The 19,924-nt window shown below is 44.4% G+C and overlaps 1 protein-coding gene across 1 annotated transcript in view; it reads left to right on the forward strand.

The window, feature by feature from the left end:
- The window catches only part of LOC135519294 (zinc finger protein GLI2-like), a 100,105-nt gene that overhangs the window by 41,373 nt on the left and 38,808 nt on the right, over window positions 1-19,924 (forward strand). The window contains exon 3 of the mRNA XM_064944441.1: window positions 15,000-15,105. Coding sequence (XP_064800513.1) covers window positions 15,000-15,105 — 106 coding nt within the window. The remainder of the gene's footprint in view (window positions 1-14,999; window positions 15,106-19,924) is intronic.

Below are 19,924 nucleotides of genomic sequence, written 5' to 3' on the forward strand. Positions count from 1 at the left end.
CTATCAAAGCAACCACTGGATTTCTGCAACGTCGTCATTAATTTCCCACATCCAGCAGCTATGATGATTTCACGGTCACACGAGAACTCGTCTCTGTCGAGAGAGAAGCATGTGGTCGGCTTATTTAAAGTTTTGAGAATTAAAAATAACACGGGCAACATATGGCATGAAGAATTTGTGTTGCGTCCCAAATGGGAACCTGTTCCGCCTATATGGTCCAAGGTAGTGCACTTTATAGGGAATAGGGTGCTATTTGCGATGTCTCCTAAATAATCCAAGTATCCATCTGTGGCACATGTGGATCATCTCATCATCAAGGCGGCAGCGGCGATTGTTAAACTTCAATGTGCTGCTCTTAGATTGAGGGCTTTCTTTGCTTTGAGTGGGATTTTTTTTTTATCAGAGCCTTAGAAAAACAAGCATTTTGTGCTGTTTTATCCCCGTCAAAACCATCCCAACCAACCAACCAATGTCAGGAGGCCAGATGTTTACATTTACATTTTACATTTACATTTAAGTCATTTGGCAGACGCTCTTATCCAGAGCGACTTACAAATTGGTGTTTGCCTTACTTGTATGTATGGATACATTCCTTGACATTTAGATCTCAAGTGCAGTATGTGAATGTATAGTACTTTATATTACATCGCTCTAAGGTAGGGACAAACCAAAAAGATGGGGCAACAGTCAAGTGATTTTTTTTTTGTAGTGGTTCGCCAGTCCTATGTGTCCTACTTAAGAGACTAGAGCTCAAACCATTGACACCTGTTAGGTTCTGAACAAACAGAGTGAAAACTCAAACCAAGTTTATTTAACCCACTGTGTGCTTTAGCTGCAGACACAACATACAATCACACAAGCGTATATTTATACCTTCCCACTAGGTCGGAGTCATCTCCTTGCATGTCTAAGATAAACACTCCCTCTTTGTCACGAGGCCAAAACACAGTGGGTTCCACTTACTGGTATTGTCATGGCCCTGCCTAAGTCTAGGACTCTCGCGGGTGTGTGTGTGCGTGTGGACTGTAATCAGATGGTCTTCAGGGTGGGTTCCACATGCTTCATGGTCCTAGTTCCACATCAACTGGCTTGACTTATCAGGAACTAAAACCAGACGGCTGCTCTTTGCCTACTTCCTTAGAAATATCAATATTCAGCATAACATGTTTGAACAGAATATTAATTTTTGTATTTCCACTTGTCTCTCAGTAACTTTCCATACACAGAGTTCCTACTCAACCTTAATTGACCCCCCAACATATACATTTCTTATACATGTAAAATCATCAATAAGTTCTAGTATGGTAACATGAATAAATACAGTATATTTCAAGCAAGAATCCAATACACCAAAATGATGTCATCCATGTTGTCACCACATACACACAAACAGCCTTGACTCAGATCCACTTCTCCTCCTCACCTCCACATAAACATTAAGGAGTCCTTTTAAGTCCTGATGGGAAACATAAAACCTCTCTGTGCTCTTTGATAAGTTCCCTAAACGTCTCATTACAACAGTAGTAGAGGAGAGGGTCTCACCGGCTGGTAGTGATTTAGATGTGGGCTGAAGCCTTAATGACATACTCCTCAGTTACACTGCTGCGCTATCACTGGTGACAGCCACGTTGTGTGCGTGAGCGTGCTTGTGTGCATTGGACTTGGTGTGTGTGTGGGGGGGGGGGGGGTCCTGATTGTATTGGCGTCAAAACAGTTTAGATTCAATTTTGAATGAACTTTTTTCCAAAGCAACCATGTACCATTTCTGTAATCTAAATTACTCTTGGATAGGGTTTTTATTTTTTGACTTTTATATGTTTAGAAATATTCTAATTATGAGTGTAATGGTATATCTATACAGTATATAGTAAAAACATACTAGTTAGTTTGTTCCAGATGCTGAGAAAGAAATATATAGTATATGAATTCAAAAATCCATTGGTTGCATGTCAAAATCAGTCTAGTCACTACAAAACCTGTCTGAATAGTGCAAGGTGAGGACAAACACACACACACACACACACACACACACACACACACACGCACACACACACACACAGCCTTCCCGCCATCTCTTTTCACCTCTCATTCTCCCAGAGAGTAATTGTACCTGTCATTAACGGTGTAATTACCATATTAATGTGTCTAGTGTGATGCCTGGCTCTTTTCTACAGGATAATGACCCTCCTGTTAGCTGTGACAGCACCTATTGAACACTCCCCTCTCACTGTCACTCTCTGCCTATTCACTCACACTCCTCACCATTTAAACACTTGAGTCAGCTGCAGGCTCAGTGCTCTCTCTTCTACTTCATCGTCTCCCCTTACAAATCAATGACTATTATCAATCCTTCATTCTGGATACTTAGCATGAATCTTTCATTGTGACAGTGGGAGGAGGTTTGACTTCTATTAGCAGATTGACAACCTCTATAGTTGTTAGACTGATTTGTATCTTCTTCCTGGGGACCTCAGATTGACAGACTTGGACTTGGGTCTGACTGGATCAATAGAACTACATTTAGAATGTTTCTGATTTTTAGAAGGCTGGGATTCTATTTATATGTCTATGACTGGATCAGGGAAAAAAGTTATTGACATTATCGCTGAGTAATACTGAATCATCAATGAGATGAGATGGCAAAAAGTGATGGAAATGCATGAGTACCGGCACACTCCCGTTAACCACGTGTTACACTCAGTAGCACCCTTTCTATCACCAGACAGCCTCTTAATGGTAGTGGGTGAACAGATGATAGCCGACTCTGGGCTGTGTACGTGTGTAAAGGGCACTGCTTGCTTAGCTAATTCCACTTCCTCCTGATTCGGCTCACACCGAGGCTCGAACCCATGTTCGAGCCTCGGCTTTGCTAGCATACATGACTGCCCTGCCAAAGTGTGTTACCATGCGAAGTGCTAGCTATTCCGCGGAGAAGGTGGGGTACTTCAGGCTGAGGAGTAAGTTTCACACATCCTCATGTGCTACACCTGTGTACATGTGTGTATCTGTCTAGAACCCATGTAGGGTGTTTACCCAGGAAGGCCCGTCTGTTCCTCCCCCCTCACCAAACCACGCATACCAGCCTCCCCCAGACCACACTAAGATCAATATGACACTTCTTTGCTCATCAAGGACTGAAATCTGAGAGAGAGGCGGAGAGAAGACAGAGGTGCGCCATGCCCTCCTCTGACAATATATAACATGATGTTGAGAAGGCTTATAGGAGTGTGTGAAGAAAACTTAGTGGACTCACAATTGACTCCTGGGCTTGACACCAAACACACTTCAACACATGGACTTTCTTTCTGAATGGCCTTGATATGTATACTTATACAATCTTATTAGAGCTATATAGTGGCAAATTGTTTTTTACTATTTATTCTTGCCCCACACAAACTTTTTGGGAAGATAAAGGAGATCCCAGCAGACGAGTTCTGAGGTGAAAAAAACTCTCCTCACCTCTCTCATCTGGGACTGTCTCACACACTGGGGAAGTAGCAGCTAATTTTATCACACAATGTAGCAGCTAGCTATTGTCACTGGACTCCTGGTGACAGATGATTAGTTATCATGAAGGTTGTTGTAGCTGAGTAATGTTCCAGACACTCTTTCTCTCCCCCTCCCTTTTTCTCCCTTTCTCACTTTCTCTCTCTCTCTCTCTGTCTTTCATCTCAGATCTTTTTTTTTCACTTCTATTTACAGTGAGGAGCTGCAACAAACACGGATGGTGCTTAACAAGTAACATCTTAAACAAAAATGTTCCTTGAGTTGTAAATGGACTCCCCAGTTCAACATGACTTCACCCTCTGCCCTATACCACCCTACACGTCAAACCATATCCCCGAGTACTAGTAGCTGTGTGTGTGTGTGTTTAAGGTCTCTGTAATGGGCTTACTCTCACTACGCTTTACTCAAGTCACTCGCAATGTTGTATGAACTCTCCAGTGCTTGATTTGCCTGCCCACTAAAAAATAAAATGAAGACTAATTAAGATGGACATATAGACTAAGACAGATTAACCTCCCTTCTCTTCTACCACATAGATCTACTGTTAAATATTTTGACCTCTCTGCCAGCCAGGAAGGGGCTGAAGAAAGAGACATGTGTTCCTCATAGACCCCTGTTTATTTGACTTTTATACTTGCATTACAGCGTAGTAAACATATCAGCTGCGCCTGGTACGTGAAGCCAGCTCAAAGATGCCGGCTTCTGCACTATGGCTCATCGCTTTCCACAAGGCCCTCTCAATGCAATAGTTTGCTCAAGGGAAGAGAAGCATCTCCCATTGGTGGAATCGTGTATTACCTTTTTATTGGATTAAACACATTAATGTAATCAGGATGATGTAATCTGAGTCGAACTAAGTAAAATGCAAACGATTTTGGTACAGTTCAACATTTCAAAAACATTTACGATAAATCCACATAAACATACCTTTCTACATCTGGAAAGCAGTACGGTTTCCAAAACATTTAGTCACTATTGATATGGGTACCATGCTGAGCTGTGGGTGCTCTGAGAAGTGTAGGCAGTGTGTTGATGCATTGAGCTCTCAGCTCGCCACTCTCTCTCTCTCTGTAGTGCTTGATAGTGTTGGGGTAAGGAGAGCTCTTCTGCCTGAAGGGTTGGTCTACTTATACAAGCACTCCATGACAGACGACAGAAAGATAAAGACCACATTTACTTGGCTGTTCCTGAGGTTAGCCTTTTAATTCATGCCATTGTTGGCTCTGTGCCATCCCCCAATCCCACTCCACTCCTCCTCTACTCCAGCGTGAAGCTAGTCAGTGTGTTTATTTTTCTCTTACTGGGCCGAGGATGTTGTGAGAGGACGACTAGCTCCCATTTTGATTGAATGATTACCCGGCCGCATCACCCCCTCCATCTCGCCCGCCAACCTCCAACACCCTCTCTGTACCTAATCATCACCCACTTCCTATACCTAGCCTAACCCAGCCCTACAAACATCCAACCCCCTCACCCATGGTTCATCCTCATGCTCCAGATTTATACAGTCCAGCCTGGTAATATCCTAACCACCCCAGTGAACACCCACTTAAAAATGCACCCCTATTGTCCAGGGAGAAAAGGTCCTCTCCTCCTCCCCCCTCCTCCTTCCCACCCCACTGTCCCCTTTTGAGACCGGGCCCTTCCATGCTGTGCTATTGGACATTCCCTTGGTTTTTTCCCCCACCCCTGACTGCCTTACTATAAACCAACCCGGATGTTCCAATTAAGAGCCTTAATCTCTGACTAGGCCCTCGGACAGAGAAAGGGGGAGAGAGCGAAATGGACTGAGAAAGAGAAAAGGGGGGAGAGAGGGGCAGAGAAAGAAAGAGCGGGAAAGATAGAAAGAGGAGGGGGGTGTAAGGGAAATGTGTCCCAAAGTTCAGTGGCTGTCACACTGGCACAGCGGGTCTTTGCTGTAAAAATTGTATAAAATTAAGGCTGGTGATAAATCATTTAACTTTATCCGTGTGGGAGATGGAGCTGTAGCCAACACTCTCCTGGTTTAAGACCTTGCTTGTTGTTTTTAATGTAAATGTGACATTGATTCCTTCAGTTAGCATAGCCTGCAAAGCTAGCTGACACAAAAACCAAAGAGTAGTTGCAAGGCACTGAGTTAAATCCCCTACTAAACTAGCAGTAGTATATTCACAAACAAAATGGTTCTGTTTTAGGAAGAGAAAGAGTCCGAGCCTGGCCGGACAGCCTGTCTGTATTCTCAGACCCCTAAAAAAGCACCTGCGAACCAATCAGACAGACGATCTCTGACCCTTACCCAATCACATCAACCATCTCAGATCCTCCACAGCTGTTTCTCATTGCTGTTTTTAAAATTCGTTCCCTGAGTGAGAGAGTTTCCTTCAGACCAGAAATCCCAGGAGAATGATCCTTCGACCAGACTGTCTGTGAGGAGGTGAGTCAGGTTCTTGTTCTGTGTCAGCAGCCTAGTGTTATCAGTGGCAGTTTAATAGAGTCCAGAATATTTCTCTCTCTGAGACACTCCCCGCATCCCCTCTTGGCTCATCCCACCCCTGTCAGGCCCCAGTTAGGGCCCAGAACCCTGGCTACCCAGGAGGCCATCACCCCGGGGTGACCCCCATCCACAACACCCAACCCCCCTCAGACAATGCTCCCACACATTGTCTGGCTATGGAGGGCACTTCCTCTGTTTCTCCCACTCTCTCCCTTTTCCCGTTAAAAAAGACCCTTTTAGTGAGGGGGAGAGGGGGGATGTGCTGAACCAGTGCTGACCATGCCGTCATCGGGCCGTTAGGGTTGTGAGGGCGTTCTTTTTATGAGCTGGCAGCTTTTCTATCACCTGTGATGCAGAGGTCAAAGGGTCAGATAACACTAGCTGTTGTGGCCGAGGTTCCCGCACTGGGTTTGATGTGAGACTTTGCTTAGTTGTTGCATTAGGAAGAACAACAAAAAAAGACAATGTGCAATCAGTAAGAATAGAGAATAATATAGAAATTGCAAATCTGGTCGACTGTGTTAGAATAAGAAATAATACAAGTAAGCTTGTAGATTGCATTGTGTCGAGGGACAGTTTTATTCACACAATCTTAATTCAACAGACAACCTCATTTTATCACCATGTCTGCTGTAGAGACAATAGACTTAGTTATCTGTGCTCTAAGGTAATTAGTGAACCAGACCCACACCTGGGTGTGTTAACCAGGGTTAGGTCAGCTGATCCAGTGATCCATCAAGAGTCTGGTCAGGTAGCTGATTAACCAGACAGACCATCAGTCTTACAGAGACCCTCGCTCCTCTCTGGTCCCCAAAGCTACAGCAAGCTAACGGTATGCTAACATACCAGTCATCAGTCTTACAGAGACGGCACACTAATGCTAACATCTAGGCAGTGGTGGAAAAGGTACCCAGTTGTTATACTCGAGCTAAAGTAAAGTAAAGATACCTTAAAATGGCCCAAGTAAAAGTGAAAATCACCCAGTAAAATCCTACTTGAGTAAAAGTTTTTAAAGTATTTGGTTTTACATTTTCTTAATTATCAAAAGTAAATGTAATTGCTAAAATATACTTTAGTATTTAAAGTAAATCTATAAAACATTTGAAATTCGGCACGGTTTTCTTTTCTTTTTTTACGGCGAGCCAGGGGCACACTCCAACAGAATTTACAAACAAAGCATTTGTGTTTAGTGACCCAGCCATATCAGATGCAGTGGGGATGACCAAGGATTTTCTCTTTAAGTGAGTGAATTAGACCATTTTCCTCTCCTGCTAAGCATTCATAATGTAACGAGTACTTTTGGGTGTCAGGGAAAATGTATGGAGTAGAAAGTACATAATTTTATTTTGGAATGTGGTGGAGTAAAAGTAAAAGTTGTCAAAAATATAGATAGTAAAGTACAGATACCCAAAAAAAACTACTTAAGTAATACTTTAGTCTTTTTACTTAAGTACTTTACACCACTGCATCTAGGTTCAAAAGACTTCTTAACAGCTTCTACCCCCAAGCCATAAGACTGCTGAACAGCTTCTACCCCTAAGCCATAAGACTGATGAACAGCTTCTACCCCCAAGCCATAAGACTGCTGAACAGCTTCTACCCCCAAGCCATATGACTGCTGAACAGTTTCTACCCCCAAGCCATAAGACTGCTGAACAGTTTCTACCCCCAAGCCATAAGACTGTTGAACAGCTTCTACCCCCAAGCCATAAGACTGCTGAACAGTTTCTACCCCCAAGCCATAAGACTGCTGAACAGCTTCTACCCCCAATCCATAAGACTGCTGAACAGCTCCTACCCCCAAGCCATAAGACTGCTGAACAGCTAATCAAATGGCTACCCGGAGTATTTGCATTACTTTACCCCTACCTATATGTACATACTGCCTCAATTACCTCGACTAACCTGTACCCTCACACATGGACTCTGTACCGGTACCCCCTGTATATCATTATTGATATTTTATTGATACTTTCTTTTTTACTTTAGTTTATTTAGTAAATATTTTCCTAACTCTTATTTTTCTTAAGTGCATTGTTGGTTAAGGGCTTGTAAGTAAGCATTTCACGGTAAGGTCTACACCTGTTGTATTCAGCATTTCACGGTAAGGTCTACACCTGTTGTATTCAGCATTTCACGGTAAGGTCTACACCTGTTGTATTCAGCATTTCACGGTAAGGTCTACACCTGTTGTATTCAGCATTTCACGGTAAGGTCTACACCTGTTGTATTCAGCATTTCACGGTAAGGTCTACACCTGTTGTATTCAGCATTTCACGGTAAGGTCTACACCTGTTGTATTCAGCATTTCATGGTAAGGTCTACCTACACCTGTTGTATTCGGCAGATGTGACAAATAGGATTTGAACATCACAGGCCAGTGAGGCCACCCCCCTCAAGCTCTCCTTTCTCTAAATGCTCAGCATAATGTAGTCCACTCCCAGCTGGGTGATTTTTATTTTACTTTACCTTTATTTTACTAGGCAAGTCAGTTAAGAACAAATTCTTATTTTCAATGACGGCCTAGGAACAGTGGGTTAACTGCCTGTTCAGGGGCAGAACGACAGATTTTGTACCTTGTCAGCTCGGGGATTCGAACTTGCAACCTTTCGGTGACTAGTCCAATGCTCTAACCACTAGGCTACACTGTCGCCCCAGTGATGCATGGCGGTCATTAGCCCCTGATTCCCAAGACACGTCTGCCCAACGCTGATATCTGCATTTCCCTTCCAGCCATTGCCTCCCTTTCCCCTACACTACCATAACATACAGGCACCTACTGTTATAACTTACTATATGGCAAGGAGAGGTGAGGTCCTAGTCTTACTACAGTGCCCTAAAGACAATTAAGAGCACCAGGGGAACAGTGCCCCTCCCTACCTCAGCTCAGATATAGGTGATGCATCATACTGACTGGTGGTCAAAGATCAGTCAGATTTGGGGTTTGCTGAAACTGTGTTTCTTAGGAGTGATTGGTTGGATTAGGCCTGTTGTTTGATGGAGACGGATGATGGCTGAGAGAAGCCAGCTGGAGGGAGGGAGGGAGAGAGGGAGAGGGTGTATGTTGTGAGAGGGTATATGTTGTGAGAGTGTTGGCTGTCAAGGCCCATCATGCAGGATGTGTTTAGGGCCAGTTGCCAAGGGCACACCAAGATGTGTCCGATCTTCATCGGGCGTTGTGTAGCCGTGTCCTGAGTTTGTTTCCTGTACACAACTCTCTTTCTCTTACACACACGTGGTCTAACATTTAAAATGGTGCTTCTCACACAAAGTTTCCCTGCCTGATATTATTTAATGAACACCTTCCAAGAATCTGAAGTGGAATAATGAGTCCTTTCTATTAAAAAAAAAAACATTTTCAAAGAACATTCTCCCATCCTCCCTACATTGTCTCCCTTCAGCCCCCTCAATCTTACTGTTTAACACGGTATATGGATGCCCTAGCCAGGCTGTAACTGTCACCAAATGGACAATATACCGTTTGAGACGTCAATGTCTTCAAATAAATAATTTAACTCAACCACTTCCCTGAGTCAACAGAGCTGGAACTGAAAACAATGTTACTTTTCCATACTGTATGTTTATCTGAATATTAAAGTGAATTTCCTCTGCCTCTTAGCAGCCAGTCACTGACTTCAAATCAGTCAAAGAAAATAAACACAGGTTCTCTGATAGACATCCGTTCTTCATGTCACATGTTACTATGGAGCCAGGCCTTAGCCTAATTTACTTACCTTTAACCCCAAATCCCCTATCAATAAAGCATGTATCATTTTACCATCTGCCCCTGAGGGAGGGGTGTGAAGAGAAGAGCACACACACACAGTCTCTCTCTCTCTCGCACGCACACACTCTTAATACTTCCTTTCAGAGGTGGTATGGTTGTTTCGTGCTCTGCTGTAAGCCCGTAATCCTTCTGTCGCCATGGCGAGCCCATGCCTCAGGAGGAGTCAGCACCGCCGACTAAACCTGGGGCTGTGAACTTTAAACTGGTCTTGGATCAGTCTTAATACATTGGCCTATTAACCTGTTGTGTGTGTGTGGATTTGGACTAGGATCTGACTAACCACACAGGCGTATTAACCTGGCTGGTTCATGCTGTGTGTGTGTAATAATAGTCATAGGTCAGTCTAAATACACAATAGGAACTGTTTAACCTCTCAAATGGGGCTAAACTGTTGTGGTTGAATGGATGTGCAGTACTATTGCCATCTAAAAAAAGGCCTCTCTCCCTCTATTTCCCCTCAGCTTGGTGTTAACAAATTGCACGCTAGCTACCGAAATCTTTCCTCCATTCACCGGTAACCTTAGGCCGGTCAGACTGTTGCTTTGCTTCCCATGGTGCAGTGCAGCACAGGCCAAGACGGGACGGGGCCATTCGTTCGTTGTGTGTAGAAGTTGGCATGGTGCTGTGTAGTTAGGACCCCAGCCAACTTATTCTGCTGGAATTTCCTGTCTGAATGGCACCCCCTCCTACTCCTCTCCTTCTTTCCCTCCTACCCTAGCCCCCCTCTCCCTCCTCCCCCTCTTCCCCTAGCTCCCTCCCTCCCTCATACCCCTCTCCGCTAGCGTCCTCCCTCATTTTCTCAGAGAGCGAGACAGAAAAGCTGTTTTAATTACCCTGTCCAGGCGAGGTGTCTCTCTCTCTCTCTCTCTCTCAATATTATTATCACTAAGTACTTCCTTAGAGGATGAGCCCCTGTGCATTCCAAATGGCACCCTATTCCTTATATATAGTGCACTACTTTTGACCAAAGCCCTATGGGTTCTAGGTCAAAAACCGTGCACCATATAGAGAATCGGGTGCCATTTGGGATGCAGACCCTCTTCACTTCAATGTAGAGCCCTGATCTGATCCTTGCTGTGGCTGTGTCTGGACATGAAAAGTGAATGTTTTCCCTTTGCTCTGCGCATCACAGACAAAAAACACACACCAGTGCCCTTTGTTAATAACACATGTCTCTGTCTTTAGGGTGAGATCACACCCGACCACAACAAGAATAAAGGTTGTTGTCTGGATGTTTGACACATCTGAGAAGATTATTACAGGGGATGGAATCCAATAATACTTTTAAAGACATTTAAGCAAATGTAATGATGAGGGAACATCTACAGGTGCTGAGAGCACACAGATATGTAAATGAACACAAACAAAGTTACCACAGTTTAAGAAGCATGTTCCCATGAGGTGGGTGGATCAACTCCACTAAGCGATCCACAGAGATGAAAGTAACTGCCTTGAAGTGACAATGAGCTGCTTCACGGACACTAACTAGACTGATGAGAACATCCTGAATGTAACTAAACCTTTCTGCACTGGAGGCTCACATTTACATTTGAGTCATTTAGCAGACGCTCTTATCCAGAGCGACTCACATTTAGTGATTTCATCTTAAGACCGCTAGGTGGGACAACAACAAATCAAATACATTTTTATTTGTCACAGGTGGAGACCTTACCGTGAAATTAGTCAAGGTAATTTGTACATGTGGGTAGGGGTAAAGTGAACATGTATAGATAATAAACAGTGAGTAGCAGCAGTGTAAAAACAAAGGGAGGGTCAATGTAAATAGTTCGGGTGGCCATTTGATTAATTGTTCAGCAGTCTTATGGCTTGAGGGTAGAAGCTGTTAAGGAGCTTCCTGGATGTGACTTGGCGCTCCTGTACCGCTTGCCGTGCGGCAGCAGAGAAAAGTCTATGACTTGGGTGACTGGAGTCTTTGACCATTTTTTGGGCCTTCCTCATAGTAAGGTGGGGGTTGAGGGGGGGTGCTGTGGGATTATTTCAGATACTCTTTGAAGAGGTAGGGTTTCAGGTGTTTTCGGAAGATGGGCAGGGACTCTACTGGCCTAGCTTCAGGAGGAAAATAGGATCCCTTCTATCCATTCAAGTAGTTATATATCTATGATTACATGCAGTGTTGTAAAGTCTACACTACTGTAGAGTCTACAGAGAGCAAAGTGAGAGGGTGTGTTCTAGACACATTCAGCATTGTCCTGCCAGAGGAGAGTGAGAGTGTCAGGTTGCAAAAGTGTGTGAGGGGAGGCTGGGGCAGTGTGTCCCTGCATTGCTGCTCACCCAGGGGGATAGCTGGCAGTCCAGTGCCTGTGGACCCTAACCTGTACCATGTACCCAACCCCTGTACCTGCCTCTTGTTGTCCCTGTGGCCCAAGAAACAATGCAGCTGTCTGGGTGATGGAACAGGCCTACTCAGTCTATCCCCCTAGATCAGAACAGCTCCTCTCTCTCTGGGGCTCCTTACTTTGTCTAATAAGAGGAAGTTGTTCCTATTTTCTTGTTTTCAAGTTAGGGTATGCCAACTCCAGTAGACTCTGAGTACCACTGACTTCCTTGACCCAGACCCATTCCATATCACTCCATCCTCTTCAACAGCCCACTCTCCCTGCCTCGCATCCAGAATGGTTGGGAGCCAGGAGACATGTTTGGATAAACGCTGGAACTTCTCCCCACAATCATCCCCCCATTAAGTTTTTACAGGGTGGCTTTTTGTTGCTTCCAACGTACAAGTTGACTTGCGCCTGAATGTGTCTTCTCTTTCATATAAAAGGAAGTGAGAGGCTCGTTGGCAGACGTCCAAAGTAGAACAGGGTTTCCCAAACAAGGTCCTGCCCCCCCCCCACCCCCCCGGGTGCAAATGTAGTGTTTTTGTGTAGTGCTAGGGCAAAAACCAAAAGGACCGAGTTTGGGAGACCCTGGTGTAGAACGTTACAGAGACTGAGGTCCTGTAATGTGGAGGGCGAGGATGTTCAATTACACTGACCTTATGTCATGATGAACACTTTTTTGTTGCAGTTGTGCTACTTGGCAAGCTGTCAATGATGAAAACAAGAGAACATATACCTTCTCTTCTTCATGATTAATGCCACAACGCTTGTAAACAATTCCATGCAAGTCAACCATTTGCACCCAACATTTCTAACACAGTTGTTGGGACAGTGCATACCTGAAACCATGGTCACAATAACCCACAAATTAGGGTACGGTACAACAGGCAATCATAAGAACAATAGGCTCAATCGCAAATAAGTACCAGTAATGTCTTGCTTTGTGTTTGCAGTTCCCAAAGAAAAACATTCAAAACATTCCTGTTTGGCCTCCAGGCAGACAGAGTCGAGTTACAGTGGCATGTTTTCTCAGCCATGGCTTCAGGAGCCTCCATGAGTCTTTGTGCAGTAATGAAGCTAAGTACATATCAAACAGGAGGCTGCCAAGGAAGGTGCCATCATGCTCAGAGAAGAAAGTTGAAGAAAGTTTCCTGTCTTGTCTTCAAACACCACTGCTCAGAGGCAAAGCTCTGCGGTGGGCTTAGCCTCCGTCCTTATAGCTTTAGTCATTTTCCTCTCAGGTGAGACATGAGGCCACAACAATCTCGGTCATTTGCCTCAGTTTGTGCTCTGTTTGTGGGCTAAGCTTTGTAGTGTGGTGCCTGTCCATCAAAGTGACAGGGGGCTCTGCTGGGCTTTAGTGATGACCCAGGAATGCTGACTCTTGCAGGTAGAACTTCCCCTTGAAATCACACGCACACAACCTCATTGCCTGCTTCCACATCCCCCTATCTCCTTCATCACCCTATCCCACACATGAGATAATGATCTGTGCCACCTAACCTCTGACCCCTGACCCCTATGGTCTCTGCTCCCCGGGTCATCTCTGACTCACTGGAGCGCGTGATGCTGCACAAAGAGACCAACCAGCCAACCCAAGAGAGCTGGCCGCTGCCTCTTTCTCCTTCTTCTCTTTCTCCTCACTGCAATGCACACACACTAGCCTGGATTCAGTTATTACAGCATATGCTTTCACTTACTCCCATTTGTGGAGTAGAATCAGGGCAATTGTTGGGGTGGCATGTGCTGCTGAATATCCACTCTTTGATTTTATTCAGCATACATTTAAAAGGGGAGGATGTTAAAGGAGGAGAAACTGAACTGGTTACAACGTAGAAAGTGTTCATAAAGACAGCTAGAGATGGAGCTAAAGAGGGTGTAAATAGGCTCAGACTCTGATGTATTCATCACACTAATTAAGGAATGTCTGTTGTTTTTAACAAGACGTCCCATGAGCTATGAACCTTTTTTTATGGCAGGAAATTGTTGACTTGTGCATTTTTGTAGTCTTTCACACAAACACACTCATCGTGAAATAACTGTGTGTTTCACCCCTTTTACACATAGAGAGCTATTAAGGGACACAGTACCCGGGGCGAACGATCCAGACCAAACGGATTGTAATTTAAGGTTTCTATTATTGGAAGTGTAAAAAGGTAGTTACACGCCATGCTGTGGAGGTATGGAGCAGGAGTACATCATCCTTAGCTAGCTTGGTGAAATGCTGCTTCTCTTTTTTGACTCATTCCAGCTCAGGACAGCAAGTAAGTGCTCTCTCTCCTCTTACATGAACCACTACTAGTGTGTAGGGTAATAATGGTTTAGCTGCTGCTTGTAGCTGCTGCCTGTAAGGTGAGCATCTCCAGTATAGCAGGGAGGTTTTCATCTCAATCCTATTGTTCCGTGTTTATGTCCAGACTGAAGAACTCCTTCACATGGGCACCTCTATATACACACACACACACACACACACACACACACACACACACACACACACACACACACACACACACACACACACACACACACACACACACACACACACACACACACACACACGTGCACACACACACTTACATACACACAGACACCAAGTTCAAAGGGCTGGATCGCAGCAGGTCTTTGTCATCTCTCATGTTTGAGATGTAGGATTCCTCAGGACCACTCTTTATTTAGTCATTCTTCTTCATGTGTGATAGTGTCAATATTTGACACAACTTGATCAGCCAGCCCTCCGAAGTGGTTACGTTTGCTGCATTATAGCGTTTAGGTTTTTACCCTTTAAAATATTTCACTGGAAAGTCTTTACTGAGGTGGATTTCTTCTCTCCCTGCTTGCCCTGTCTCCTCCCTCTCTCGCTCTCTCTCTCTCTCCCTCCTCTTTCTTCATACAGGCCCTCACCATCTCTTCCCCACGTTTCACACACCGATCCCAATCGATATGCGTCACCACGAGGGGAGGTACCATTACGAGCCACATCCCCTCCACGCCATGCATGGGTAAGTAAGACTAATGTACTCAGTAATTCATAAAGCGGTGGTTTCAATTTAAGTTCAGATTTGCACCAGGAGGGCAGAATGAAAGTGATTATGGCCAAGGCATCTTGCTCAGTGGTGCCCAAAATTCTTATAGTCCCATACCCCTTCATACATTCAACCTACAGCTGCGCACCCCCTCTAGTACCAGGGTCAGCACACTCTCAAAATATATATATTTTGTCATCATTGTAAGCCTGCCACACACACACACACACTATACGATACATTTATTAAACATAAGAATGAGTGTAAGTTTTTGTCACAACCCGGCTCGTGGGAAGTGACAAAGATCTCTTATAGGACCAGGGCACAAATAATAATGTAATACTTATCAATAACTTTGTTCTTTATTTAACCAACCTTTTGTACATTGAAAATTGTGCCTAACTCACCACAGGTTAATGAGAAGGGTGTGCTTGAAAGGATGCACATAACTGCAATGTTGGGTTGTATTGGAGAGAGTCTCAGTCTTAAATAATTTTCCACACACAGTCTGTGCCTGTATTTAGTTTTCATGCTAGTGAGGGCCGAGAATCCACTCTCACATAGGTACGTGGTTGTAAAAGGCTCAGTCTCTTAACAGCGTGATTTGCCAAGGCAGGATACTCTGAGCTCAGCCCAATCCAGAAATCAGGAAGTGGCTTCTGATTCATTTCAATTTTCACGGAACCATTGTTGCAATTTCGATGAGCCTCTCTTATTCAGATACCGGTAAGAGGACTGGAGGCAGGGCATGAACGGATAACGAATCTAGTTGTTTGTGTCATCCGTTTCGGGAAAGTATCTGCGTAATTGCGCACCCAACTCACTCAGGTGCTTCGCTATATCACATTTAACATTGTCCGTAAGCTTGAGTTCATTTGCACCCAAAAAATCATACTATGATGGGAAGACCTGTGTGTTGTCCTTGTTAATGCAGACAGAGAAGAGCTCCAACTTCTTAATCATAACCTCAATTTTGTCCTGCACATTGAATATAGTTGTGGAGAGTCCCTGTAATCCTAGATTCAGAAGATTCAGGCGAGGAAAAACATCACCCAGATAGGCCAGTCATGTGAGAAACTCATCATGCAAGCGGTCAGACAAGTGAAAATTATGGTCAGTTAAGAAAACTTTAAGGTCGTCTCTCAATTTAAAAAAACGTGTCAATACTTTGCACCTTGGTAACCAGCAAACTTCTGTATGTTGTAAAAGCGTTACATGGTCGCTGCCAATATCATTGCATAGTGCAGAAAATACATGAGAGTTCAGGGGCCTTGCTTTAATAAAGTTAACCATTTTCACTGTAGTTTCCAAAACGTCTTTCAAGCTTTCAGGCATTCCTTCCCTTGGCAGCAAGAGCCTCTCGGTGGATGCTGCAGTGTACCCAAGTGGCTTCGGGAGCAACTGCTTGCACGTGCGTTACCACTCCACTATGTCATGGCTTTTGCGCCATCAGTACAGATACCAACATGAGCAGCAGCTAAATACACTGTTTGAAAATGTAAAGAAAATAATGTATTTGGCGTACCCCCGATGGTATTGCATACCCCAGTTTGGAAATACCTGATCTAGCTGAATTGTTGGGCACTGGCTTCTGTTTAAGTTTGTTAAACCTTATCTTTAATTAAATGAAAATGTACTTGAATGTTTTCTGGAGTGTGTCCTGTTCTTTACAAGAATGTGAATGAGCAGGTCAGTCAGTCATCACCCTGTAGTGATTTACCCTCGGTGGTCCCGCCATCTCTCCCTCCTTTCATCCGAGTCAGAGAGAGAGAAACCTTTCCAAACGGAGAGAGAGAAAGCCAGGTCCATATTAAAGACAGATGATACGGAGAGAGAGAAAGCCAGGTCCATATTAAAGACAGATGATACTGAGAGAGAGAAAGGAGAAAATAAAGAACCAGTCGGTTTAGCACCAATACAACAGAATGTTAACATTTCCGTTCGTATCTCCCTTCCTGGTGTGGGACTTGGAAAGCTCTGTAGCCCGCTGGCATGGTGCGCTGAAATGCTGGGGAGCATTGCCAGAGAGACATCCTCTTCACATTAGAGGAGATCCACAGAGAGGGATTTGTCAGGCAGACAGACAGGCAGAGACAGACAGACTTAGGCAGGCAGGCATGCAATCTATCAAGAAAGAAAGATAGACAGAACTTTGGCCAAATTGGGTTTATTTTTGTCATTCAGGCTCCACCCAAACTGATACATTTCTATCCAGTCCACACCTTTTCATTTGTTGTCCGTCCCAGAAGAGGTTTGGTCTGCTTAACATTGCCAGCTCTCCTCTCCTTTCTCCGCTTATCTTAAAAAACACAAAGAGGTGGATGAAACAAATCAATAGGTTTGTGGGACTTCTATTTGCATTCCCAGATCTGATGGTGATGGTGATGCATACATTGTTCCTGCAGTGGAAAAGCTATTCATCACTAGACAAACCAGGGAGGAGGACGAGTGGAGTTGAAAACAGAGTCCTTACTCCCACTGCCATGATTAATGTGATTTGATCTTGACAGTGCTCCCCTAATTCATCAATGCCCTGATCTAGCTGTCTGTTCCTCCGCCTGTGCCAAAATCACCCTAATTACATATACCTTGCTCTGCAAATTAAGTAGCGGTGTCATATGTCGGTGGTGTATGTCGCTTTGTTACCTGCACTGCAGTATGTTAGGGGTTCTGCTTCCTGTCTACCTGAACAAGACAGTTCCGCACTGAGACCCTTCATCACTGTTTGCTTGGAAAATAATGAGGGCATGGGTCATTTTTGTCAGAGCTGTCAAATTTACAGCTATCGGACTATTCCTACTCTGGTAGAAGGGATGGATGCTGCCTTCATGCCTGTCTGGCAGCGCCTCAGAACAGAGCTAGCTATGGGACAGTTCCTTCTCTGTTTATAACTCGTTTCCATATACACTGAGTTAACAAAACATTAGGAGCACCTTCCTAATATTGAGTTGCAACCCCATTTGCCCTCAGAACACTTCATCGGGGCATGGACTCCACAAGGTGTCAAGCGTTCCACATGGATGCTGGCCCATGTTGACTCCAAAGCCGCCCACAGTTGTGTCAAGTTGGCTGGGTGTCCTTTGGGTGGTGGACCATTCTTGATACACACAGGAAACTGTTTAGCGTGAAATGTGCCTGGCACCTACTACCATACCCCTTTCAAAGGCACTTAAATATTTTGTCTTGCCCATTCACCCTCTGAATGACACACATACACAAACCATGTCTCAAAGACTAAAAATCTTTCTTCAACCTGTCTCCTAGCCTTCATCTACACTGATTGAAGAGGATTTAACAAATGACATCAATAAGGCATCATCGTTTTCACCTGGATTCACCTAGTCAGTCTATATCATGGAACGAACAGGAGGAACAAGAGCCAGAACCAGTTCCTAGGGAGGGATGCTGCATCAGTCAGTACCTGGCTAGATATGCCTCTTGGTTACTCATGGATATGGCTAGATGCACCAAAGACATAAGAGTAAAATGCCTGGAGCATTTCGCTGGTCTGGACTAGGGCAATTTGGCGAAGTTCTTTGGAGAAAGATTGGGACATTTTGGGAAAGATGCATTCATCCCTCAACAGTACAGCGCTTGCTTGCTCTGAGACAGTGTAACAGTACAGAGCTTTGCTTTGAGACAGTGCTTATAATGTGCGGTGTAGGCCTAAAGTGGATTGTGGAAATGGGCATCCTCTGTGTGAACCCACAAGTCAGTGAAGAGGGAAGCCAGCCTCTTCTCTCTGCCAACATGTTGGAGGGGGTAATTAGTACCCAAAATCCAGCCTTCCGTTCCCAGAACATAAACGGCAACACAACGAGAGGAAGCAGAAACAGATCCCCACTCATTCCAGATCAGCAGGACCGCTATTTATTCTTTTTGGGAGTTGGATCCAAATTGCAGCATTGAACTGAACTGAATTCTGAAAGTTTTGTGAGGTGGAGCTGGAGAGCTGTAGCCTGCACCACCCCTGTACGCAAACACATGCGGTCCAGCTTACCAGGCAATCAGTCTAGGCTTGGAATGTGTTGATTAAATGGACTTTCCAGATCAACTATTTTTTTTTTTTGTAGTTTAAAGTACAGTTCCCGAGCGTGCGTTAAAAGGGAAGACGATCTTGAGCATGCTGATTTGTTAGCATTGGAAGATTGGGTTGATCCTGAGCATGTTGATAGGGTGTCAGTCCATTGACACTCAGTTTTTTAGGATGTTGGTTCTAGCCTTCACTCAGTACTAATGGGAGGATTTAAAGGTTCCTGTGAATTATTGTGAGGAATGCATTCATGAAAGGACAGAAGCAGCTATCAATCAAATGGTTTGAAAATGTCAAGATTTATCTGGCAAAGTCACCAAGTTGAATCAGAATAAAAGATAAGTGTCTTTGCATACTAGCTACTGTCCCCACTAGGTTTCTAGGTCATCCTCATTCCTTTGTCTGCTGTACACAGAGTCCACTTGTTAAAGAATAGTATACCATCAAAGTTTGAGTCCAAATCCTCAGCATCCTGATGAAGAGTCCCAAAAACAACTAGGAGCTCACTGCAGCCCCATCCCCAGCCCCTGTGGGGTAACACAGCTTGCATCCCAAATGGCACCCGATCCCCTTTATAGTGCACTACTTTTGACCAGATCCCTATGGGCCCTTGTCAAAAGTAGTGCACTATATAGGGAATAGGGTGCCATTTGACACACAGACACAGTGATTTATCTCAATGGGAGTGGCTGCCCAGAAGTACAGACGAGAGTGTGTCACGTCGTAATTCATCTGCTGAGCCAGTAGGGAAAAACATGCCAG

The sequence above is a fragment of the Oncorhynchus masou genome, chromosome 29 (genome assembly GCF_036934945.1).
Source record: "Oncorhynchus masou masou isolate Uvic2021 chromosome 29, UVic_Omas_1.1, whole genome shotgun sequence".
Classification (NCBI taxonomy): Eukaryota; Metazoa; Chordata; class Actinopteri; order Salmoniformes; family Salmonidae; genus Oncorhynchus; species Oncorhynchus masou.